At 47.0% G+C, this 26,914-nt stretch overlaps 1 protein-coding gene and 1 long non-coding RNA gene across 5 annotated transcripts in view; one reads left to right on the forward strand and one right to left on the reverse strand.

The window, feature by feature from the left end:
• The window catches only part of MRPS5 (mitochondrial ribosomal protein S5), a 91,692-nt gene extending 87,016 nt beyond the window's left edge, over positions 1–4,676 (reverse strand). The window contains exons 1-2 of one of the 2 annotated variants that reach the window (XM_030558268.1): positions 4,349–4,417; positions 1,440–1,563 (exon numbers count right to left, since the gene is read on the reverse strand). Coding sequence is in view for 1 of the 2 variants with exons in the window: in XM_030558267.1 (XP_030414127.1) it covers positions 4,349–4,400 (52 nt within the window). In the remaining variant the exon portion in view is untranslated. Of the gene's footprint in view, positions 1–1,439; positions 1,564–4,348 lie in introns of both variants that reach the window. The other variant, XM_030558267.1, reaches the window with a different exon arrangement.
• Positions 4,008–12,112, forward strand: LOC115649358. 3 transcript variants are annotated; one of them, XR_003999817.1, is made up of 2 exons: positions 4,008–4,115; positions 10,191–12,112. It is a non-coding gene; the product is annotated as an uncharacterized LOC115649358 (long non-coding RNA). The 3 variants fall into 3 exon arrangements; XR_003999816.1 differs by lacking the exon at positions 4,008–4,115 and adding an exon at positions 5,595–5,729; XR_003999815.1 differs by lacking the exon at positions 4,008–4,115 and adding an exon at positions 5,649–5,729 and having other exon boundaries at positions 6,889–12,112.
• The last annotated feature ends 14,802 nt before the right edge of the window (positions 12,113–26,914 follow it).

Here is a 26,914-nt window from a genome sequence, read left to right on the forward strand (position 1 = left end):
CTAGATTTTAAAAGTACAAAATAAGCATTGATTATTGCCATATACTGTTATCTTCCAATACTATTGATCCAGTGATCCATTTCTCAAAAGGTAGGGTAATTAATTCACCTAGACAAATGACAATTTATTAATTTAACTGGGCCCTGTATTAGCAGTAGATTTTTAAAAAATTATCTTATATTAATGTAAATTAATATTTTACTTTAAGTCTTATTTAAATGAAAACAAGTTATTTCTGAGGAAAGTTCGTTTGATTGTGTTAGCCCTGAATAAAGATATTGCAGACAAAACCAGGTATGCCAACCTGACCAAAGTCAGGCTAACAGAGGTTTTTGGGTAATTCCTGAGTGGAAACCACTGAGAAGCAGCAGCATGTCTCACAAGCGCTGGGAAAAAGTGAGATAAGAGAGAAGCTGCATTCCTGGCATAGTACCAGATGTGCTGTGTTCGGGCAGCTTCTTCAAAGTGATAAGAGCCCTAGTTTCCCAGCCTCCTTGTTTCCGCTCCCTGGTTTTGTTCGTTTGTTTGTTTTTAACTCCCCTACATTTCTAACTTTAGGCATGCATGTATACTAAAGGTGTCTACTTTCCAGTTGTTAAAAGAAGGGGGTGGGTTGTTCCAGTGAATAATTTATGATGCGACGGAACTGTCTATATAGGCTTATACTAAGATGTAAAGAGTGGGCTGGTTCTCTCTGGAGACAAGCTGCTCTCTATTGATAAAGAGCTTTTGATCGGACCTTGCTGGTGTTGCCTGTCTCTCTCGCGGTCAGACAACGAACTCTGTCATCTGGGTTAGAGTCCCTGACAATTGCTAAAAAGTCCATTATGAAAATAGTCTGAGCTCCTGTAAATTTCTACAAAATAAAAAGTTGCCCACAAATAGATACTAAAAAAATAATAGCAATAGAAAAGTGACCTGTTTATTTTTAAAATCCTGGTTAAGTCATTAGGGAATCTAGTATAAGTTAAACAAAACAAACCATTAAAGCATAATGTGAAATGCATACAAGATATATTGGCTACCATTCAAATCCTGCATTCCTTATACATTCCAAAGTCCCACTGAATGAATAGGTGTGTTGGGTATGTAAAGAGACTATTCAGTTACATTTGGTCTAAAGTTTTGTATTTTCAAGCTGCTGCATCTTCCTCTCCCCTCCCCCACCCCTTTTTTTAATAAATCTACATTAGATGAACAATTCCTCTTGGGACAACTGTTCATGGCAATTATACGAATGATTTATTTTATCTTTGAGTCTCAAGCAACTTAGAGAGATTACTTTTAAAAAGTTAGTCATTTAATCTACAAACTACTTTAATTTCATATTATGTTGTAATATTTCTAATTTCCCTTGTTACACTCCTAAATCTTTCACAGCTGTAACCTATCGATAAAATCATTTCAAAACGGTTTGCAGTACCATCCTGTCCTCTTACCTCGTTTACGAATCTTGTCACACCTCAAATACTACTTCACCAATAGACCAATTAATTCTTCTCCAAACTTTACAATTCTTCCAATTCAGTAATAATGAGCTTTCCAAATACCTGAGCACATTCCCTACCGATAAAAAAAAAAATCCTCAGTAGAAATGATGATCAGCATTTAAGTAAACTCCGATTTTTCACTCTGCAAAAAACCTGCCTTATTCAGACAGTTTGTGGGAGGACAATCAAGAGTATGTGATGTTTACTCACACTAAGAGGGATGTCCAACCAGTAGATTAAAAAACAGCTTTTGGGCTCTCAGACAGCACAGATGTTCTGGGCTAGATTTTCTTTTTAGATTGCGTATCAGCAGGGCCGGCGCTACCATTTAGGCAGCCTAGGCAATCGCCTAGAGCGCCAGAATAATTGGTGGGTGGCATTTTGCCGGAGGGGGCGGCAGGCAGCTCTGGTGGAGCTGCCGCAGTGGTGCCTGCGGAGGGTCTGTTGGTGCGCGCCTCTGGTGGAGCTGCCGCAGTTGTGCCTGCGGACAGTCGGTTCTTCGCGGGGCTCCAGTGGACCACCTGCAGGCATGAATGTGGCAGCTCCACCGGAGCCGCGGAGCACCGCACCCTCCGCAGGCACCAATGCGGCAGCCCCACTGGAGCCGCGGGACCAGTGCGCGGGGCGGCGAAATTGCTGTCCGCCTAGGGCGCTCAAAGCCCTAGTGCCGGTCCTGTGTATCAGAGTGAATAAGCTGCTTTGTGGTACTGGTCATTGGCATCTTAACTAATTTGGTTGTAATGTCCTTCATGGATCAAAATGATCATGATCACACAATATGACACTGTACTGTAGAGCACAATAAGAAAAACGAAAAGCATTCATTTGAAAACAAATCATAGAAGAGCAAAGGAAGCATATTCATTAGCAAAAATGTCCCTGCTACGTTTCTTTGCTTTTGTAGATTAAAAAAAAATTCCACACACTAAACAACAGTCTACTTCATTCTAACTCTAAAGAGCTTATGGTAGTCAAAGAAACTGAATGCAAAGACAATGAGATCAGGGAATAACAGTGTTTGGTTATTTAAAAAAGAAAATTTCAAGAGGGATTAACAGTGAACAGGGGAGTTAGCCCAAAAACGAATCTCAAAAACTAGATTAGCAAGAGAAAGCAGCAGGCAGTGGAACCAGATGGGTTATCAACATGGAAACTAAATTCAGCTAGGATGAGAGCAGAAGATTGTAGATGAGTAGAAAGTCAGTCAAGCATCAAAAGAGGGAAGAAAAGAAACCAGACGAACACTGGCATCACAGCAATAAAGGGAAGCTGGACATGGGAGAAGTCTGATTGGTTTCAGAAGGACTGGTGATCGGGAGCCAGCTGTCAGGGGAGAGAAGGCACTCCTATTTCTGGCCCTCCCTAGTCCTAGCAGCACTTTTTAAGCATCCTGGGTGAAATTCTGGCTCCCCTGAAATCAAGGTCAAAACTCTTATGGTTTTGAATGTGGACATGATTTCATCCCTGAATGCTTCGTACAGAGGCAGCTAGCTACCAGGGTGCAATTTATGATAACTAAGCCTGGTCTACACTAGGAACTATGTCGGTATAACTAAGTTGCTCCAGGGTGTAGAAAATCCACCCCCCTGGAGCAACGTAGTTATACTGATTTAACCCTGGTGCAGGCAGTGCTATGTTGACGGGTGGCCTTCTCCTGTCAGCACAGGCATTGTCTGCACCAAGTGCAACAGCGGCACATCTGCAGCACTGTAAATGTAGACAACCCCTTACATCTAGAGAACTCCAGTCTTGAGTTGAAAATCAAAATTAGGTATCTAAGAACCCAAACTGGCTTTGATGACAATATTCTGAATATTTTGGTCTCTGAATTGCAGTGGAACAGAGGAAGATACAGCAGAAAAGTATCATTGCCACATCCTGAATCTCTGAATGCTGGTATTTAACATACCCACATACTCCCGTGCACATACTCCCACTGAGGGAATAGACATTTTAAAAGCAGAGACAAACAGGAAAAATATTTGTGGATGGGAAATAGTTTGGAAAGTCACATCTCTATATAAAACCAACATTTTGAAATGCAGATATATACATTAGTTGCCATGTCGTACACACTACTTCCTGTAACTTTTCAAAAGAGCACCACTGCGGCCACAGGGCGGGGCGGGGCGGGGCGGGGCACACTGCTGGGGCGTAGAGCCGGAGCCGGAGCGGAGGCGGGCGGGGCAGAGCACAGGGCTGAGGCTCAGGGCGGAGAAGCGCAGCAAGCGGCACAAGCGGGCAGGGCAGGGGCACACTGGGGGGCAGGGCCGGGGCAAACTGGGGGGCGGGGCCGGGAGGCAGGGCCGGGGCGCACTGGGGGGCGGGGCCGGGGAGCACTGGGGGGCGGGGCGCACTGGGGGGCAGGGCCGGGAGGCAGGGCCAGGGCGCACTGGGGGGCGGGGCACACTGGGGGGCAGGGCCGGGACGCACTGGGGGGGCGGGGCCGGGAGGCAGGGCCGGGGCGCGTTGGGGGCGGGGCCGGGAGGCAGGGCCGCGGCGCACTGGGGCGCAGGGCCGGGAGGCAGGGCCGGGGCGCACTGGGGGGCGGGGCCGGGAGACACTGGGAGGCGGGGCCGGGGCGCACTGGACGAAGCGCGGCGAAGCGCAGGGGGCCAAGCAGCGGTAAGTTACTCGGGGGGCCCGTTACACCCCAAGTAAAGCGGCCCCGCGCGAGCAGCAGGAGCGGGGCAGCAGCCGCACGCGCGCCTGGGGACCGGCCGCCGCTGGCCCCGCTCAGCCCGGGACACCGACCCCGCGAAGAGCGGCGGGGAGCGACTCGCCAGGGCCCGGTCCCTGAGCCACGCACCGACAGGGAGCCGCTGCCATCCCGCCAGTGCGCGGCACGAGGGCCTTACCTCGCCACACCGCTCTCAGGGCACCAGAGCCACACAGCCAGCTCGCCGCCATCTTCCTTCCGGCTCGTGCCCCTCTCGCCCACCGTAGCTAGTGGCCCTACCCAGTGCCTGACAGGAAAAACACCCCAGCGGGAGGAGAGGAGCTAATGTGTGTCGCAGCGAACTGTTCCCCCGACCGATGAAAGACAAAGGGGTTAAACGACGGCCCGCGTCCTCCCTGGCTGTGCCCGCACGGGGGCTACAGGCATCATGACGGACAGCCCTACTGGGGGCCTTGCATCAGGACCCCACCAGCCCCGCACAGGAGATGATTAACCCGCTTCCACGTGACTCACGCAGCGGCCGGCCCAATCACGTGACTCTGCTGGGAGCAGGTGCAGGGCTGAGGCAGGCTTAGTCCCGTCCCGCCCCGCCCCCCGTTCTCATTGGGTGCGGGGGTCGTGGGGCGGGGCTGCACTCTGTGGAGGGCGGGGGAGGGGCCATGGCCTGGCTCACCCCCTCCACCTGCTTCCCCACCTGCCTGGTGCTAGAACGTTCCATGGGTCCGGGCGCGTGTTGCCACCCCATTCCCTGGGCTCGACCTGCTCGTCTCGCCACGCTGGGCTCAGGCCATGGGGCCAGTGAACATCGGGGGTGGGGTCTCCCGCCGCCCATGGTCTGGTATTCCAGTAGGGTGACCAGGTGTCCGATTTTACCCCATTTTGGGGGCTTTTTCTTATATAGGCTCCTATTACCCCCCACCCTGTCCCCGTTTTTCACACGTGCTGTCTGGTCATGCTATATTCCATCGAAATCAGCCCACGTGAGGAACCTCAATTACTTTGAGGATCTGGGTCCAAAACCTTGAATGTGGCTCAGTAGTCTGTGGAAGCGAGCACAGAGCATGGAGGATGGATTTGAAGCATGCGCAGTGGCCCTTGTTGCTGAAGTCCTGTGAGGCTGCATTCCTTCCTCAAGGGACCTTTCTGATGGCTGCATGCCCAGGTGTATGGCATTGCTGTGGTTCAGACAGGAGGTGACAAAGGCCTGTGCATAACTGTACAGAATCTCCTACCCAAGTGGAGATAGTAGAAAGTTCTAATCACAAATCCAGACCTTAGGGTGAGCAAAGGAATCTAGGAGCTTCTTAAACTACAGGCGGAACTGACCAGTTTGAGGTTTGCACTTTCAGAGAAGATATTATGAAATGCAGAAGAGAAAACTAACAAAAACCCAATGCTAAGAAATCTAGACATACCCACATAAATATAAAAATTCAGAAATCTAGAAATCACACAAAGAAATCTAGACATCCAGGAGAGAAATCAAAGAAAACCAAAAAAATTTCAAAAAATCCAGAAAAGAAACCCAGCATGAGAAATGCAGCGTGAGTTCAGCAATGGTAAGTTGCAGCAGTTTTTATTGGGTTTTATCAAATTAAATAAAGAGATTATTCTGGGTACCTAACATTTCGTGGGATCAGTAATGCCCACTGTGTCCTGCCCTGTTCCTACTGAAGTCAGTGACACTAATCTCATTGACTTCAGTGGAGCACCATTTTACCCACAGCGATTGTTCATCCTGCACTCATTTGAACTGTCCCTGAGTCCACTGGGATATCATTGTGACTTTTGTTAGGACAGCTACTAGTATGTGTATTTTATACATTAAAGACATTTTTAAAAGAGGAATTAGTTCCTGCTTTTTTAGATACATTTTTCTGCTAGGAAAATTGAGCTGAAATTATTCAGATCAGACACTTTCCATACTGCTTTTCCTAACTGATAATCAATGGATTTATCAGTCAAGATCCCATTAATAAAAAGGCATTTTCTTATACAGAGCTACTGTACTTATCAATTACATGAGAGATGTGTTAAATAGTAATAAATAATTTGTTTTAGTGAATAGAAGCGAATGCCTTGAAGATTATCTGGAATGTGCCAAACAACCACTCATTCCATTATTTATCAATGCTCTATTCAGCGAGTAGCATGATGATTGCTTTATATGTTGGAGAAAATATTGAAAAAGTATAAGAAAAATGTCTTGCAGAGCAGTGACATCATATAGGCTGGCAGAAAACGGAAGACATTTTATTAATATAAACAGGATTTCTATCCATCCTAGGTACTTTTAATGTGCCCATTCTTATAGTATCTAGATGGCAATACTTCAGTCCTTAAATACTTACAATGCAGGTGAATATAAAATACTTTCTAATGAGAAAATTTGTATCAAATATTGTCACCTCTGTACTTCCTTTATTCATTTGGATATATACAATTAATTTCCCTCTCTGATTAATAGTGCACAAGATATCCAACTGGGAAATCCACTTGTTATACATAATTTAGTTACAGGAGAAAAATAAATTGCCTGTTGCTAAGTAGTTACATAACAAAATCTTGCCGCTCGCACAATGGCTGCTCAACTATTCTGCACCTTGTTATATTGCTACAACTGCTGTCAGGAAAATGGAGGTGACTATATTTTGTCCTTTGTCAAGGAGAATTACTGTATATTGCTTTGCTAGCTGGTCTCTTGTTGTCACACTATAGATTGTATGTGAAAAAATGGAGGAAGAGCATTGTTCAGCCCGGAAATCCACTTCCTTGAACGGTCCTCTGTACATTCAATGCCAAGATGCAACTTAAAAGGAGCAGACTCTGTCTCTTGTATGAGATTTATTAGTAAAATGAATATTTCTGCTTGTGTAGTGTGACAGCACTTTCCTTATCAACAGAACAAATACTGCACAGGCAACAACCAGGCAAACTCCCCACACCTCGTCCTACCAAAAGGCTACAGTTTAGACATGGAGGGAGGACAGTTACGTAGTGAAAGGCTAGTCCTTTCTCCATGCCTGTGGAGATGAAATATTTGCATGATAAAAAAGGGTCCCCTGGGACAAAGAAAATCCCAGTGCATCAGTATCTTGTGAGATTACCACTGGAACACATTGCCATCCATGAGTTTGAGTCCTTGCCTGAGACAAGGCAAAGTGTAGCAGCGCATCTGTGGATTCTTAAACTCTCACAAAATTCACAGCAGGCAGGCACACCCACCCACCCACTGCTGGACTGGTTTAATATGACTCAAGGGCCCTTATTGGAAGGGCAGAATGGTTTTCAATTGCAGTCGCTCAATCGAGTTAGCTTAGCATGCTTGAAAAGCTCCCTCAGGACATCGGCTAACATGTATGAAGCCATGCTTTAGCCTAGGAGAAAGGTTAGGTTCATTTGGCTAACCCCGCAGAACCACACCTGGGGGATGGGGAGCAGTATAATTCATTCCATTTCACGTCCATATAAATGGCAAAGAATAGGAGTATAGCTTCTATCCCTGGGGAAGCCTGCTGAGCACTCTGATGCTGTCAGGGCAGGGTGTGTGTGGGGACCCTGAGAAGCATTCAATCCCCATTGTAAGAACAGAATCTCTGATATGGGGATTATTATGGGGCAGTCAGAGGGGCTCAATGCACCTGCAGTCTCTCATCCATGACCACCCAATTATAGTCATTCTCCCCCCCTCACCCCCCATACCTGTCCACCTCCATTCATGTCTCTCGGCTTCAGTAATGTCAGCCTTTCGCTGGGCTGTTGGACTTTCTGTTGTTTGTCAGACCAGCCAACTGCAGGACATTGACTGGATGAGAGCACCACCTCCAAAGCATCAAAAGGTGGGCGGTGGAAGGAGAAGGCAGATTTGCAGTCAGAGCTCTCTGATATGCAGAGACACCTGTAAGGCATAAGGAGAGAAGCTGGGGATGTTTGGCACCGACACTCTCCAGCCTTTTGTCTGGTGAATACTGAAACAGTGTTAGCACAATTATGTTATCAGCCATTTATTTTCAGTAGCCTGATAGATGGAAATTCAGTTACAGTTGATGACCTGACAGTATGAAAAACTAAATCAATTACTGTAGGGTTGTTGTCTGGGCATATAACTTTTGCAGTTTAGTTTGATCTATTTTTTTTTAAGAGTGAAAATTGAATTGCTATACAAATTTAAAACAGTATTAATGATTGATGTCTGAATTGTAGTACCCCAGAGCGTAAGACAACAGAGTGTGATAATGAAGGCTAGAAAAACATTCAAAGACAGACTGTCTTTTCCATTAAAGGATGAAGAGTGGAATTTCTAATGCCAGCACACAAAATATTCAGTGTAATTTGGATTAGGTTTTTGTATCTCTTAACTCAAATGTTTCTCTTTCTGCTCTTTGTTCTGGCAATACGGTAATTTTTTGACAGCTGCTAACATTAATGCTCATTTGTATTGTGTATTGTCTGTAAATCTGTATGTTGTTTTAAAGCTATTTCCTGAATAACACTTTTCTGTAATAATTGTATTGCAAACTAGATGCGCTATGCTGCCTTTGTTTTTCCTTAATAGTAATTTAAAATGTGCAAGAAGAAATGTGGTATCTCTAAACTAGGGCTTGGGCTAACATCCACTCCCATTGATGCCAACAGGTTTTGGATCAGACCGTTAGGACTTTAGATGAGAGAAGGTTCTATTTCTTTCTTCCTAGGGAAAGTTGCTGGATGGAGCAGGAATGCCTTAAAAGTTTTTTGGTTTTTGTTTCCACATCAGTTTTTCTTGAATCTCTTTCATTGCCATAAAGGCTTATAGAATGGCTCAATAGATAAACATTTGGATTACCATCTATAAAAGAAATTTAGGGTCTTGGAACATCTAAGCATTGCTCTCAACATCAAGGCAAAGGGAAGGGAAGGAGGCAGAAGCAGATTCCATGCTTACCTATGCTGAGCATTCCATTTAGAGCATTGTTGCAGATTTGGAAGAAGGTTCCATCTGTGAATGTGAGCTGATGACCTTCCAATGACTGAAACTCAGCTAACTCTGCCTCAGCAGCACTGCTGATAAATCGTTCTTCAATACCTTACTAAAATCTATTTTATCAAAGTGACAGGGACATTTTAAGTAGATATAATGTAATTACCTGGGACCACGTGGCACTGGAGTTGCCAATTTTGATTGGACGTACTCCTGGAGGTTTCATCACATGACAATTTTTAATTAAAGATTATTTTTTAATTTCTGGAAACCAGGGCAGTCCTGGAGCGTTGGCAACCTATGTAGCACCATCAATTTTTAACGAGAAATGCCACATGGATTTTAGTGGGGAGTTCTGTTGGGAGGGGGAATAATCAATGGCAGAGTATGGCCACTGAACTGGACGATTATCAAGATACTATAGCTAACAGTGGATTTCCTGTGAAAACTAATGGCATTTTAATGGCCACAGGTTATCAGGACCTTGATTATAGCCACTATTAAAGCAATGGCATTCGCGAGTACTGTAATGCTTGTGATGCTGAGACATGAAACCTGTGTAATTCTTTGCAGCTATTTAGAATTGCAAGGTTTTTAGCCAAAATAATAATAATAATAATAATAAGAGAGAGAGGTTTTTTTCTTATATTCTGGCAAAATTCCAGAGAGCTGATTATGTTCTACTGACCTACACAGTATCCCTCCATATTCTGTTGAATGTGTTATTCTTCTCATTCTGTTTGGAATGGTTGTGTAAGGTTGCTGTCTCCTCCTAAATAGCTGCCAGCTTCCCACCCAGAGGTGGATGCACTTCACTGGTGGGTGAATGGATCCCTGTATGTTTAGATGGCAAGCCCTGTAAATCAGTAAAGCCCTGGTCTTACAAAAGTTGTCCTCCAAGCCAGACACATGCCTGTGCTGAGTCCCAATTTTATAATATTACATCTTACTTCCCTTGGGTCTCAGTGCCAGAGAGCTTTTTATTTATTTATTTTTGGCAGGGGAAGGAAGAGAAGGTGCTGTGTAAGTGTCACTCAGTATCACTCTTCTTTCATTGTAGATGCCAATGTGGTCAGAGCTGACTATCATCCTACTTTGTGGCCCTGGACCCTCCCCAACCAAAAGGCCCTCCTGCACCCACCCAGACAACAAAGTGAGTTCAGCTCAGGCAGGTTTTCTATCTACAGCTGATACCGACACTGTAGGGAATGCTAAGAAGGGGTTAGTAAACAGGTCTTGCAGGTCACAATTTTTGAAAACATTGACATCCCTCATGCACATGACAACATTCTGTCTTGGGATTTATACTGCTGCCTGCCATGAGAGCGTCTGAGTGCTTTCCATATAAACTCAAATGCAATAGGGAAGTCCCTAATGGACTTCATGGAGGCTCTGGCTCTTCTGTGTGTTTGGTGCATAACCTCTTGTTGGGTGGGGTTGTTTTGGTTTTAGGTTGGTTTCAGGGTTTTGGTTTTTACAGATGGGGAAGCATTTGGGTAGATGGAGAAGTTAGTGTTGTGCCATTCTGACTGCCGTGCAATCAGCACTGCATGCCATAAACACGGGGAACTTGAGATTTGTATCCAACACCCTGGAAGGGTCTGAATTTGCTTTCCTGTGCTTCCCCCAGAAGAGAAAGAAGCCCTGTCTGTAAATTCTGTTTCTCTGCAGGTGTTTGGGGGGAAGGTGTAATATCTTGTGCGTTAATATCAGTGCACTTGCTGGGTCTCAGCCAGGCCCACTCTTTGCAGAATCCTTGGTTCCTCTCTGCCCTTCCCTTGAGCACAGTGGTAAGAGGACAGGGCACTGGGAGTCTCTCTCCATGCTGAGGCACTCAGCACTGTGGCAGAAGAGGAGGAGGTCTCTGTTCCAGCTTTCGGGGTTGTGAGGGTGGCTCTAGGCCCTCCAGTAATGCTGATCCCTAGGACTTGCCACGCGAAGGAAAGCCATTTGACAGTGCAGGACTCTTGGTGCCGTTGCCCCTGTACTTCCCCCTACAGTGTCCCTTTCTTGGGGAGGAACTCAGCAGAGGTTCTTTTTCAGATCTAGAGGAGCTACTTGAGTTCCTGGTCCGGGCCGCCAGAGTTGGGATGGGCTTTGAGGCTACTCTGAGCAGCTTACAGAACAAGGGAGCTGCAGCTTTCCAGGTGTCATGTTCCCCTAGCCTGCAGCAGGGTTCTAAGCCTGGAGCAGTTTCTTGCAGAGTTGCTTTCTGTGCCATCTGTTCTTTAGCTCTTACACTCTGCAGCCATGAGGGGAGGGGGGGAAGAGGGGCATCCCCATCAGCTTCCAGATGGGGAGTCAGGAGCTGCAACTCAGGGAGGAGAGAAGGATTCCAGGCCTGGAGGAAGTCCTGAGAACAGCCTGGGTACGAGCCTGCTTTCTAGGAAGAGGATCTGGGTGTAAGCGTCTAAGCTACAGAGATCCCTCCCTCAGATAGTCCAGACTAGCTCCAGCTCTTCAGCATAGCAGAGACGGGATCTCCTGTTACTCAGGGTACAGTGAAAACACAGACTCTTCAGAGTGAAGGAACTAAAACCAACAATTCCAAACAGTTCCCCGGCCTCTTGGGAAGCAGCATAGACAGGAAAGAGAATTTCTCTCAGCTCCAGAAGCAGCCTGGAATCACACTGGCTCTTTCCCTTTCTGGTGTGCATTAGCAGAGCTGCATTACCTCTCTCCCTGCAGGGATCCAAGCCAGACTTAACCCCATTACAGAAGGAAAAAGGATGCAAAGTGGTTCTGCAGATACCCTACCCAGGCTTCCCACTGTCACTCAGCAAGAGCTTCGCATGAGAAAGCAAAATATGATCTCCATGGAAACCCAGACACCACCAACAGCAAATATCAGCCAGACATCCTTGAAGAGGCAGTTCAATGCCACTGGAAGAAGACTATCTAAGGAGGAAGCAACATACATCCACCCTCCTTGTGTAGCCATTGAGGATTGTATTTAACAATTAATAAAACTCTGGGACTCTGCTGCTCTTTTAGCTGTTTTTTTTTATTCAAAGAAAGGGAGCAAACTATACAAAAACCAAAGTCACTGGGCCCTATTTTCAATCACCACACTGAGCATCGTAGTACCTGCTGCGTTTTCCATCATGAAAGTGTCCCACAGCCTTCTGGTGGCTTGCTCAGTTCCAGCTTATGCTGCAGTCTCAGAAGCACCCTCTTGCAAGTCTGGAGAGAACACGCATGAGAGCACCCTACCGAGGAGAGGACGTGTGTGAGAGCAAGGTGACCATGTCAGACAATTGCATTTCCTGTCTGATGTACTGTCAGCAGAGACACAGCATGATCCCATAGATAGGGCACTGAGCTGGAAGTCAGGAGATCTGGGTTCACCTTCTGCAACTGACCTGCTTGGGTGACCACGGGCACATCGCCCATCTCTGTGCTTGTCAACAATTCCTCCCAAGCACCCCTTGCAGCTAGGTACCCTAACACTAGGGTTATCACCCCACTTCCCTCTCAGGCTCCTAAGGACTCCATGCCAAGCCCCATTGACACAGTAAAACCCTAGCTTGGGGCTAGTTTGTAACAAAAACTCGTGCAAAGAGTCCACAGCAAAAGCCTCAAAACGTATTGTCCATCTATCACACCCAGTGCAAATAACCTTTAGCTTTCAGTTTGTCACCATAGCACAGTGCTTCTCAAACTTTTTTCCCGTGGACCACTTGAAAATTGCTGAGGGTCTCAGCAGACCACTTAATGATCTTTCCAAATGTTGTTTGTACCATTAGCTAAATATTGTAAAGTGCTTTGAATAAAAGCTATGTATAAAAAAAATTATACTAATTAATTTTTTTTGTTCTACAAATAAAAGCACAGAACTCATTTTAATATCTGTAGTCTTATCTTTCTAATGGATGGATGTGCCCACTCTCCCCCGCTGCAGCAGCCACCAAGCTGGACTGGGAAGGGTCTCTCCTCCACCACAGCAGCCACAGAGCTGAGGATGGGGAGGTGGAGGGGTGTCTCTCCCCAGCTGCTGCAACTCTGGAGCTGGGGAAGTCACCTCTTTCTCTGGCCGCCACAGCCCTGTATGTCCCAAATTCCCCCAACCCCTCTTCTCACCCCACAGCCCCCTTCCACCTACCCCCTATTCCCTCCAGGGCCACCACCTCACCCTACATGTGTGTCTTCTCCAGGGTCCAGGCACCTAATTAGTGGAGCCACACCTGCTTGGCTCCACTAATTAGATATACAGCCACCCAGGTGTGCATCTTGGAGGGAACTATCCACAGACCACCTGAATGGAGCTCACAGACAACAGTTTGAGAACCTCTGCCATAGTATATACCACACTCTAGCATTTTCAACCCCCTAGCTCTTCTCCAGTCCTCTCCTGGCCTTCTATCGGGACACCCAACCCAACCCAGCCCCTCCACCTGGAGCGCATCCCTGCCCTTCCCAACAGGAAGCCCCAGCTGCTCTGATGGCAGTTCCTCTCCAGTCCCCAGGGAGCACCCATCACTCCTCCTGTGCCTCTCAGCCCAGTCAGCCAGGGGCCCTGAGCCCACCCCAGTGCAGTGCTTCTATATTGTGATGCCAACTTTTCCCAACCTAGCTCTAAAAATTTCCCAAATCTGGTGAACAATTCCCAGATAAAGTTTTTTACAGTACTTCTATATCCTGGGAAATTTCCCCAAATCTGGGAAAATGTGAGTAAAATGTTTCAACTTGGGAAATTGGGCATTTTCATTCAAACATTTTACTCAAAAGTTTCCAGACTTGGGGAAATTTCCCAGGATATAGAAGCACTGCCCCAGTGTGGAGAGTTCAGCAGTAAGTCACTCCTGCATGTAGCCCTCTCTGGCTTGGAAGCCAGCAGGCACCTCTCTGCTGCCTTCAACTCAATCTTCTCCTGCCCACCAGCTTAGGGAGATCACACCACAAACCCTTCAGTTACCTTCTGCCTTCCCCAGGGGCCTCCTCCTTCCTCAGGCTCCTTGATCCTGTGTAGCCAAGTGCTGCTCCAGCCCTGCCCTCTTAATTGGCCAAACTGGGAGCACCTGTCCTGGCCCAGGATACTGGGCCTGCTTCCTTTTAAGGGCCAGCCACCCTGTGACAGCACTTCTATTCACTCCTCTCCACCACTGTTTTCTGGCTGTCTCATTAGCCTGTAGGGACTGGCTCCACAATGGTACTTAACTTTAGGTGCCTATGTCCCATTTTTAGGCACCGCTGCAATCCACAAAACTCCCGTTTGGCTGCCACCTCACCCTGTGGGCACCTAACCTCACTCGGCACCTAAGGGTTTGCAGGAAAAGTCCTCTCACTGTCTGCGTTTCTCCCTCTGAGCATGCACACTGCTGCCTCCCTCTAGGAACCCAGAGTCCTATCTTCTGCCTCAGGCCCAGAGCAATCCAGGAACCAGGGGATGACAGGCACTGGATGGCCCTGATGCAGTTGGCCTGGCTGAGGCCATCTAGCTCGACACAAAACAGCCAAAGGGAGTGGCAGGCATGCTCCCTTATAGCCCGGGGTTATGGTATCCCCTGGGCTAGGGGAGACCCTATTTCAAAGCCCCCTCTCCCTGGCCATGGGAACAGGCTGGTGTGGGGCTGCCTCAGTCTCTCCTGCTGAACTTTTTTCATTTGAATTGACTGATGGAACATGAATTGGGCCAGAGAGCAGGAGTCACTGTACAGCCCAGAGGCTGGGGCACACACCTGAGAGGCAGCAGATCCCTGTTCAAATCCCTTCTCCCCCTCAGGCAGAGGGGGGAGTGGTACTGGGGATCTCCCAAGTGACTACCATCACCATTGGGCTTCCTTTCCCCCCCTCTCCTGGCTGTTTTATATGGAGCTAGGCAGCCTCTGACTCCACCCAGCAGATAGGGCCCTGCCTGTGCCCTGGCTGGGGGAGCACCTATCTTCCCCCAGGTTGTGGATCGCTAGCAGAGATAGGCACCTGAGGCCAGGTTGTAGGGAACCCCCTATCTCCATCACGCTCCTCTCATCAGCAGCCCCAGTGGCTCCCCACCTTTGTGAATTGCAGTCTCAGGCACCTCTCTGCCCATTCATCGTATAGGGAGCCCAGGTGCTCAGCTCAGGCTTTGTGGATCCCAGTGTTGTTCCTGGGATTTGCTAGGTGCCTAAAAGTCAGGTGGCACAATGCTCCGCATCCCAAGTCCCTTTTTGGATCTGGGCCTAAGCTCTATAGGGCAGGGGCTGTCTATACGTACAGCACCTAGCACAAAGGGGCCTTGATCTCAGAACCTCTCTCTAGGCATTAGCATAATACAAATCATTCATAAGAAGAAGATAGTGAAACTGACTATATACCAGGTGCTGGTAAAGTGCACAGAGCAAAGTAAAGAACCTCCATAAAAGAGGATGTGGTGTGCTCCAGTGGAGGTTCTTATGCAGGAGAGGAGGCAGGATTTGACCGGTCATGATTCATTTGTAGTCACCAACCTAAGCTTTGAACTGAAGCAGGGTTCAGACATGTGCAGACATTTTATGTTAATTTAAAAATAAACAAAAGTCACCAGTAAAACAGTCTTCCCTGGAAAGCTGTCCCAGCATTTGTGAGCTGTGCTGACTCTGCAGGCCGGTATAATTCCATCCCTTTCTCTCTCCCAGGAACATGCAATCAGTGGGTTTGAAGGTTTCCATAGTTACACATTACATTTCCTACATTTAACAAGAGAGAAAAATCAAACCTTTGGATGTGCTGAAATAAATGATAGCTATTAATATTCATACAATCCAGTTTCCCACTCACAATCAAATATAGTGACATTTCATCAACTGTTTAGTAAAGGAGGGCTGCTAATGACGATTCTTAGAATGACAGTTCCTAGAATCTTCCTGTTTGGATGTTGGATCTTGACTCAGTATTTAAAAGATGCCTCTACAACAGTTCACTGGTAATATGGTGCTGTCGATGCCTGGAAAGTTAATAGGGAGCTATTTTCAAAGCTTAATACCCAACAGAACATTAACCCATGCAAGTAATGACTTATCCCCATCTAAATGCTTCTTAGCAGATACAGTATTACCACTTATTACCATGCAAAATGCCTTTCCATGAATCCAACAGAAGAAAGCCAATGGCTAGCTACCAAATGGCATGAAACACTTAAGACTTTTGTCATTAAAAGCTCCGAGTCTTGCTCTGTTATTTACTAAATCCTGAACTTTGTACAATGTCTTCATTACAGGAAAAACACACGCCAGCCGGGCTAAAACAATAATTGCCAAAGGACATTTATTATGGGAACTTAGACGTGACAAAGCTGTGACATACCAGCTCACATTCTGACCTCTGATACAGTGGTGTCAACCCATAGTTCTGCGGGGCTTTGCGTCACTCTTGCTCTACACCTTGTGCAGGCATTTGCATCAATGTAGAGTGAGTACAATGCTACCATTCTGCTCTGGGACTGTTTCCACACACTTTACCATGGTGTAAATAATTGTACAAAGATGCTGGGAAAGAGTGAAAGGGGGTCCGGAAACTGCATTAAATCCAGTGGGGCTACCCTGTATTCACAGTAGTGCAGCCCACAGAACTGGCTAGGAATTCTTTGTCAACATGTCGTTTTGCAGAAAAATGTCAATGTTTTCCAAAACTGGGGGTGTGGAGGGGTGGGTTGGGGTGGGTGGTGGGGAGGTTGACTTTCACAAATTTTCCAGCTGGAAAAAAGTTGGAAAATAGGTTTAAGACTGTCAAAACAAGACATTGACCTTTTGTTTTGAATTTTAACTTTTTGTTAATATAAATTAAGTTTTAAAAAAAGAAAGAAACAAAGAAAGGTCAAAATTGAAACAAAATGTTGTGAAATTAGAAAAACAAAATGTGGCCCAAACAAATTTTTTTTTCCAGTTTGTTGGGTCATGAACATTTTTGAGGTTTCAATTTTTTGTCCTGATTCTGGTTGGGAACATTTTTCAAAATCTTGAAAATTTTCATGGGGTGGAAAAAAAAGTTCTCTGCCCAGCCCTAATAACCAGAGTGCAGAATCTTGTCAATCAGCTACACTTCCCTGACTATTAACATTGAACAATACACAATGAGCACCATCACAAACGGGTATTGCTACACACATGGTACTTTCAGCACTGTGCCTTGGGGATTTTCCATTGTAAGTATGGGGCATACCAGCAATACTGTGGGAAAGATGGTTATTATGGTACAATATAATATTCCATTTTTGAAATAGTAACCCCTAGATCATACAGCTGTTTAGAATGAATTAAACCAATGCAGGATAATTTATGAACAATAAAAATGACATTAACAAGTAAGAACCTCTATTTATTATGGAGGCTCCATAGTTAGGTGCAAGGATTCATCTCTCCTTAATGTACAAACAATAAAAGCGGGTCCCTCCCAAATGTATAGCACTGACTCTCTGAGGACAGCATGAACTTTCAAAGAGTTTACAAGTAAATCCATTGATTTACAAGTAAATCCCTCTCCTACCTCCCCACAGCAGCTAAGACGGGCAGGGAAAGGAAGAAGGGGAATGAGGGAGGCAAAGGGGAAAAGCACTGAAAGAACATGGTCAAGGAGGTAAAAACACAAGACAGGACAAGTAAAAGAGGGACAAGGATAGCGGGAGAAGAGCTGTTATTCTGCAGTGCAGTCAGGTGAAGCTGGAGCTAGGCCAAATCCCTCAGACTCTGGGTTTATCTATGCAGCAGTCACTGGGGTCACACTTGCATCGTGTCCGCTTGTCTCCACCAGCAGCACCTCTGGCTGTGATGGGGCAGCCGTGGAAGACCCGGGGATGCCTGTCCCACCTCGTGGGGGTCTGGGACGGGTTCAGTAGCAAGGGGAGGGAACAACCTGGGAGCAAAGTAGCTGGGGTACCACCACAGGAGGGAAGGAGGAGCAGGAGGCTGCAGGAGAATCCCAGAGAGAGTTGTGCCGGGCTGAACATGGGCCTGAGTGTGAGAGCTAAGGGGTGCACCGGGCAATTGGCAGGTGCCCAGCATTGGTGGGTACACAAGAGGTAGGATTCACTAAGATTGAGCAAGGGGACAGAGAGAGTGGGGGGGAAGTGGGAGGAGAGGGAGGGAGAAGGCAGGGAACGGAACACAGCGCTGGGAAGGAAAGTGGGAAGGTTCTGAGTGGGCAGTGGCGGAGTGAAGGAACAAGCCGGAAAGACCCATGATTTGTGTTTGAGGGAGAGGAGAAGAGGGCAGAAGTAGGGAAAAGGGGATCCAGCACAGCATCTAACCCTAAGCTGCACACGTTACAGCTGCTTGCAGGTGCTGTAGTTATAGAGGTCAGCTCCTCCACCAGCTACTTTTCATCGGGGCTAGTTGATTTACCCCGTGGGCTAACGGGCTGGGGAAATCCCTCCATCTCTATGTTGGTTGTATAACAATGTGAGATTGAGATGTATGATTAATGGCAGACACACTAGAAGCAACGTTAGTCGAAAAGGCTTATCACACATTTGGTTAATTACTAAGTGAATTGCTTTAATGCTGCACACAATATACAGCTATGTTTAATAAGCTGCTAAAATATTCTCTGGGCAAACTTTAATAATATCACTGGTCTAGTTCAGGGCAATTGCCACTGGGGAAATGGGTCTCTTCGCTCCTAAAACATTTTGACGGACACCGCGGTCGCCATTGTCTTTAAGGCTCCCAGAGTCAGTTTCATTAATGTGAATTGTTAAAATATTTACTCTTATCACTCGTGTGCAGCCTCCAGGGTGCACTGTGAACCCAGCTTTGCTAGCTGCAGAGAAAGCTGCTCCCAGAAAGATGGATGGGCAAAGTCTATATCCCCATCTGCAGCCTCAGATCCCATGGGTGCCTGGAACTCCACGCAAGGAGCCCGATGGAGAACAGAGCCCTTGTCCTCATGCCCCTGTGGGAACGAGGGGCAATACCTCAGCCTGCCTCCCCCGCACATGGGCCCAGGGCAGGATGTGGATGGGCTCCTGGCAGATGCTGAGAGACCTGTGGCTCAGAGGGATACGGAACTGCAGAGGCTGGTGTGGGCACCCTGTGAACACGTCAGGCAGTCTTCTGGAGAGGGTTCAGCACAAATGTATGCTCTGACAAAGCTCCAGTTTCTCATCTCTGCCTATGATCTAAGAGACGGGGGGGGGGGGAGCTGTCTCTTGGGGCCAGGCAGCTTCGATGCCTCGCTCCACAGAAAACAGCCAGAGGAGGAGGTGGGTGAGGGAGGGGCCACATTATAACTTCCAGCCCAGTGGTTCGGGCACTTGTCTGGGATGTAGGAAACCCACGCTCAATACCTGCCTCTGTCTGAGGTCCAGGGGCAAGTCTGATGTGGGACTCCCTCTGGCCTGCCTGCTGAGTATTTATCCACATCAGAACAGCTTCAGGAGTCACTGGGGCAGAGACCGAATGCGAATGACTCTGCATGCTGGTGTCCAGGGCACTCATTTTGGAGGTGGAAGACCCAGGAGTGGGACAGGCTGGTCTGTGCCAGTGCTACTCTTTCCCTGGCGGGTGGGGAAGGTGGTGGGCAGGTTGCTCCTCCTCCCTCAAGCACTGGCTTGTGGGGTTCTGCGGGACCCGGCCTGTCTCCCCTTCTGGACGCTGGGTCCCTAGGAAGCTTGGAGGCACGGGCTGCCAGAGAGCTGATGTCACTCAGTTCTGCATCTCCATCACCCATGCCCCAGCCAGCGGTGATGAAGGACGCCTGGCTGCGTCTGCAGTGTGCTGGGGCATGCATGCGGGCACGTGGGCTGATGCGCAGTCCAGGTGAGGCAGAGGTGATGCTGGCCAGAAGAGATGAGTAGGTCGAGGCTTTTCTTTCCTGCCGTTTGTCACTCACCTTCGCACGCTGGGGTTGTGCTGCATCTCCACGTTGCTGTTCAGCAATCACAGGACAGCAGTGTCCAGGGCAGGCAGCATTGCCTGCCTATGCCAGATGAGGCAACTGTGCCCATTTCCTCCGGCTCATGGCCATGCAAGATTTCTAGCAGCAAGATGGGGCTGGCCCTTGGCGTTGGCCCGGGGCCACTCAGAAGGATGCTGTAACACCCGGAAGCCCTTCAGTGCTGCCACTCAGCCATGGGGGTGCCGTTGATGGTGGCAGAATAACACCCACCTATTTGTTTTGGGGTCAGGAGAATATCATCTCTCTGGCCCATGGGACAAGCAGGAAGCCACTGGCCTGTGCATGCTCCGTGGGAACAGGCATGTTGCAAAAATACAGGATAAAGTACAGCGCAATGCGAGAAATGAGGTCCTGGCAATGTACGTGGACACCTGACTCTGAAACACCAGGGCTTCTTTCCAGCCTGAGGTCAGGAGACAGGACCCACTGGACATCAAACCACATCCATATGTCAGCTGAGAGCATTTAGGGTGCCCAGGGACCCTTGCCATGCCAACAGCAGTTGTGTGAAAGCAGCAGTCCAGTTGTGAGCAGGGGCTTTGCTGGAGCGTGGAGGCCTTTGGCTGTGAAAACATTGTCGCCAGGTTCCAGGATTCAGCTGGGCGAGGGCTCCACAGACAGACCCACCACCTGACTGTCCTGGGGGCATTAGAGTGACGTGGCTGGTCCTGCTTCTGTCATCTCCCTAGAGCATGCAGCGAAGATTGTCGCCAGGCCCACTACAATCCTGCTGTGGCAGGGCAGTGGGTTGGGCCCTACTTTTAAAGGTGCCTCAATCAGTGTTTCCATGTTTTCCCCTCTGTTTTGGGTGCTCCATCATCTACTTTCCCATCTGGAGGCTGTTTGCCAAAATTTGTCCCAGCTGCCCTCTTGCAACCTCTTGCATTGCTCTAGTCATGATGGCATCAAATACTAATAAAGGCCTCCAGGTAGCTTAAAATCCTTGGGGCTCCCAGGGCACTGTGATCAATTACCATTATAGTTATCCTTGGACTCCGAAGAAACCCAGTTATTTGGGCTGCTTGGGTCCAGGAGAGGTTTTTAATCATTTTATAAAAGGATGAGAATATTTTCTGACTGTGGAGATTCAACGACTGCCATGTGTTACCAATATAATCAGAAGCATATTCCACCTTGCTTACTGAGCATCTGATCCTTCTGACTGATACTCAGTCTGTCTGATATCTTGTGACTCATTCAGAATAGCATGCAAATGCTCTACATATAAAGTCTGAATGTATTGTTCTATTTTCTGCTCAATAAATGCACTTGATTTTTTTCAAAGTTCTTTGTCTGGGCTCTTGTTTTCTTTTTCATTTATTGAGTGAACTTTACCAATACTAACAAACATAAAATCATAGGAATGCAGGGCTGGAAGGGACCTCAAGAGGTCATCTGCACCATCCCCCTGTGCTGAGTGCATTCTATGTGCATAATGATATCTGTGGCACACCATCTTCCTCTGTTGTACATGGGGAAAATAGTTTCTCCAGCAGAATTATTTTGGAAAAGAACTAACATGTCCCATGTCTTCAGACACAGCTTTCTTACCCGCATCATGAAGGGGGCTTGAGTTGAATTGTGCAGCAGTGATGGACAAGCCTCCAAGACCTAGTGCATTTGTATATTGCTAAAACAGTTTTGTAGCAAGCAAATTCTGCTTTATGGTCCTCTGGCCAAGCTGCTATAGCTCACATGTGGCTAAAAGCAACGAATGCTGATGTTGCAACACAACATCTGACTTTACTATCAGAATAATTCCTCTTCCCCTGGTAGTCTTGGCATCAGAATTATCACCTGCGCAACCCCAGCCGCATCAGCTCCAGGAGGAGGAGGAGGAGAAAGCTAGTTTAGCAATTCCCATCCAGGACAAGGGAGTCAGTGGTGCTCCTTGCTCGGCCTCTCCTCACCCTCCATACCTTTCCTATCACCCACTCGCTGCATTCAAGTTCCATGACTGGCCTCAAAGAAGAGCATAAGCCTCTTTTCAGAATCCGCCCACTGCCAAAATATCTCGGCTCTCCTTGTGTCACTTCACTCATTCCAGAGAGAGAAGGCGCAGGAGGTGATATCCCTCATTGGACCAACTTCTGTTGGTGAGAGACACCACCTTTTGCGCTTACGCAGAGCTCTTCTGGGCAGGGGCAGCCCCAGGCATCAGTGCAGCAAGCGTGTGCCTGGGGCGGCAAGCCACGGGGGACGGCATGCCGGTCACTGTGAGGGCGGCAGTCAGGTGGCCTTCGGCGGCACACCTGCAGGAGGTTCGCCAGTCTCATGGCTTCGGCGGCAATTCAGCGGCAGGTACGCCGAAGGTGCGGGACCGGCAGATCATCCGCAGAAATGCTGCAAGATCCGCATGACCAGCGGACCTCCCGCAGGTGTGCTGCCAAATCGGCGTGACCAGTGGACTGCTGAAGGCTGCCTGACTGCCGTGCTTGGGGAAGGAACTCCCAGCGTCACAGCAAAATGCAAGGTGGAATGGATTGTTTAGCATGAGTTTAGCACATGTTCTAAGGGACGCTTCAAGGTGGAGTGGCCCGTTAACACCTCTGCAGTTATAGACAAAAGGTGGGGGGTTAGTGGGTTACAGATTGTTGTAATAAGCCATACATCCAGTGTCTCTGTTCAGTCCATGACTTTTAGCATCTAGGAGAGTAATAAATTTAAGCTCCCAGGCTTGTCTTTTGAAAGTGCTGTGCAGAGGAGCCTGTCATATCTGGTGAGGCTCTGCAGAGGTCAGTCATGGGTCTGGTACTAATTAATACTTTCATTAATTACGTGGATGATTGAGTGGAGAATATGCTTATAAAATTTTGCGATGACACCAAGCTGGGAGGGGTTGCAAGCACTTTGGAGGACAAGATTAGAAGGTTGGAGAATTAGTCGGATGTCAACAAGATGTAATTCAGTAAAGTACAAAGTACCACTCTTAGGAAGGGAACATCCCATGCATAAATACAAAATGAGGACTAAATGGCTTGGCAGTCGTACTCCTTAAAGGGTCTGTGCCATGGCCAACTCCAGAGCCAACCTGGCGGGCCAAGGCCAGCCTGGGCCTCTGGGTACTGTGCCATGAGAGCTCTCTGTACAGGCTGAGCCAGGAACCGAGGATGAATTCTGGGTGACAGTTAGCCAGGTTGCCAGCCACAAGTGCTGCTTCCTTGAGTGAAGCTGATGCCTGCTCCTATCTAAGGGAAGCATGGACAATCTCCATCAACAGTGATCCCAGCACTTCCCTGCTGCCTTCGCCATCCCAGAAGGGCATGGATCCAGGGGGAGGTTGCGGGACAAAGCCCCCCCTCAGCACACCCAGTACCACAGGGAATGCTACAGGCCAAATCTCCTCCAGAGAAATTGGTCTCCTCCAAATTCCACTCTGCAGCCAGCTCAGGCCGGAAACATGAAGTCTTAATGCTTGTTTGAGTTCCCCTGCTCCTGCTGCTTACCCTGAGCCACAAGTCGCCCTCTGCCATGTGAGATGTCGGCATCACAGATGCCTATAAGCAACAGGAGCAGATGTACTCTCCAGAATAAAGAAGCTATTTTCATGTAAATATCACTCGTAACAAAAGTAGGGGCTAGCAACTTGCAGTCAATATGCAATATAAGTGAAGAGTCTTTCAACGTTTTCCATGAGACACCCATGGGTCTCTAACCAGAGCAACAGAGACAGCTGTGCATGTAGATCTTGCTTGTTCTTCAGTGAAGAAAACATACTGTGTTATTCTCTGTCTGCCCTGCTGTTCCCAGCCATTACAGATGATGCTGCCTGATTGATCTGCCACAGTGATTTGTGTCTAGTCTGCTTTGAAGAAATCCCCTCTTCCAGACAATGCAGTGAGAATGGGACGGACGGGGCAACCTAACTTAAAAAAACTCAGCGTATGCACCAGTAATGGAACAACCACCTTGTTCACTGGAAATGACTCAGCTCAGCATTTTAAACAGCCACATTCATCCGCCTCCTACAATCTGCCACAGGCAGCGTTACCAAGTGCTAGTGTTCGGCTGCTGGCGCAGGACATTTTGGGCACAAGACCATGGGTGCTCTGTGACCTACTCCATCACCCTAGCTCCAGAGGGAGGCAGGTCCCACCTTCTGTCTCACATAGATGCTCAGCTCCTAGCTTCCTCTCAGCTGGGAGTGCCCTGCTCACTGGCCACTTGCGGGTGTGTTCCTTTGCTAATCTACCTGTCAAATATGGGTATGGCAGCAGGGAAGGCAATGAGCACGTGGGACGGGTTCGCCCGAGAGAGCTGGAGGTTAGGAGTGTTGGCCTGAGAGAGGTGGAGATGAGGGCGAGGATGGGGGTGGAGGTATATCACTGCATGCAGAAGGTGATCAGAGTGTACTTGTCTTTGATCCATGCGGCCGCAGTGGGGAAGGCCAATGAACATGCCAAGAGATGACGGAAGTACTGGATCCTGTTCTGCCTTTGCATGCTAGATAAATAGCCCTCTACTATCAGCAATTTTCTTCCGGTGTAGGTAATTATAGACTGTGATCAAGCTGCCTTTTGTTTTAGCCTTCTCTTCACAAATCTAAATACGCTGAGCTGTTTTAGTCTCTCATTGTAAAGCATGTTTCCCTGACCTTGAATCGTTCTTGCACTGACTTCACTGGGACTACTCACACATGAAGAGAGGCAGACACATAGCTGTCGGCAGGACTGGGGCCTAATTTGGTATGCTTTGAATTACCTCAGAGCACCTGCAGCCATGCCCTGCAGGGATTTTGAATTAAATACATTAGTTGTATGCTGCACAGACTACTGAAAAGTGTTTTTTCACTGCAAGGAAGTGTGTGAATGTGTGCGTGCGATTGTTATTACCCTGCAGGGATATCAAGGTCATTTCCATTACAAATATATTGATCCTTGCACAGAGGAATTTTTGGCAGATTCATTTCCGATAGGTTATTTGGAAAGAGGAGGAATTTGAAAAATCCCTTAGTGGATAATGAGGCAGGTTTTGAAGACACATTTTAGCTGGCAGCTCATTTAATTAATGTATTTTGGTGATCCTGCCACTGAGGGTAATAAATACTGTAGCTTTGTTATCCATCTCACTCAAAAGCATATTGTCATCTAGCGAGGAGCACGCCAGCCATTATACCCTGGGGCTTTAGTACATATCACAGTAAATGACTTTAACATTCATCTTCAAACCCAATAAACAATCATTTGAGTTTAATCTGGTGTGAAACCTCTCAGGCTCATGAAGCAGGTCCACTGTCAACAAATCTCAGACTAGAATACGCGCTGCTTCTCCCTTCCCTAGCCGGGTCCATCATGATCCCTCTGTAAACAGGAAGGGCCTGCAAAAGAATAGCGTGAACTTTTCCCAGTTCCTGAGTGACACATAACCCATGAGACAAGTGAACTGTCCATCAGACTGTGCTCCATACAATTAAAGGGGTCTGAGTTCTCTTGGGTCAGTCCTCTCCTCCTTTGAGACTGTAGGGTGACGGTGCAGACACATAGAAAGGGAAGTTATAGCTAATCTGACTGTTAGGAAATCAGGACTAGTCTTCAGGTTTTGTTTTGATTTTGATATTGTTTTATTTGTATATTACTGTATTAGATATTTTTTAAATTGTATTTTGGATCATTTTACAAAATACTAATATAAAATACAAAAATAAAAATATATGACTGAAATGAAAAATCAAAATGTTCTGTTCTGGTAAGGTTTTAATCAGCCTTATCAAATTTTATCAAAATCAGCTCATTCCCAAGGAATATTTCGATTTTGACATCAACCTTTCCATTAGAAACATTTTGACCAATTCTAGCCCTTAGTTTTATACACAAGCACTCACTAACAGTAAAGTCCCAATGCTGGATACTGCTCATTTTCTAACCTTTAAAATGAATAATACATGAATTCTTGAAACTTGTGTATAGTTTTCAGTCATGCCCTTCTGTATCCTAGTTAGGCCAGCCCATCCTGTCTAACGTAGTGACATGAAATGTTAATTTTTTCAGTAAATAATGCATGCCTGAAAATCGCTTTTAAACTCATTCAACCAACAGGATGGGAAAGGCTCCAAGAGAGGTAGCGGGTTTAGTCATAAGGGGCTTGTTTTAGAACCTTTAATAAAAGATTTTGTCCTTTAAGGTCTTTGAAAAGAGAACAACCAAAAGGATTTAACAAGGCTTCCCTAGCTACATTTTCTTCTTCTTTTCTATAGTCCAGACCTTATGAATCTTTTGGAAAATGATACTTTAATATCTACAAGCACGCAGCATCTTAAATTAATAAACAGCTTCTGACTCTCAGCTGATGGCTGTTTCCAGTTCTGCTTTCCAGGGCAAACGGATACAGGGTCAATAAAACCATAACAAATGATAAAGTGCTGATGGTTTAAAACTTTCACTTAATTTGTTCTCCCTGGTCCATTGTTTGAAACAGGAGCTGGCAGCCGGTAGCTGAGGATATGCCTGACATGGCAACCCCTTACTTAAATGAGTAGTAGGTTTATTCTCTCCAACAGGATTACATGCATGAATAAGAGAACTTACACATGCCAGGGCTGCAGGCCCAGACTCTCAAAAGACAAGACTCAAACACATGGAATGATCCTCAGAATCTGTGGCACTTTCCTTATTCTTTAAAAAGTGAAAAAAATATAAGAACTTAAAAATAGATATGTTAAAATTCACATTTAGAAAATCTCTTTACAGTTATGATCATTTAAAACTGTGTTTTCCCTAGGAAATGGTTATAATTAGTTTCAAGTTGGAAAGCAATAACACCTGGCACGTACTGTGTTGGCTATTCAGTGTGTTTTATGTTTACTGTGGTAGTGCTGAGGAGTCCCCATCATGGCCCAGACTCCACTGTGCTAGGTGCTGTACAAACACATGCTCTCTGCTCCAAAGAGTGGACACGCTCTATATATAATCATATCCTTTGGCTCAGTGCAGCCATGTG

The sequence above is a fragment of the Gopherus evgoodei genome, chromosome 3 (genome assembly GCF_007399415.2).
Source record: "Gopherus evgoodei ecotype Sinaloan lineage chromosome 3, rGopEvg1_v1.p, whole genome shotgun sequence".
Lineage (NCBI taxonomy): Eukaryota > Metazoa > Chordata > Testudines > Testudinidae > Gopherus > Gopherus evgoodei.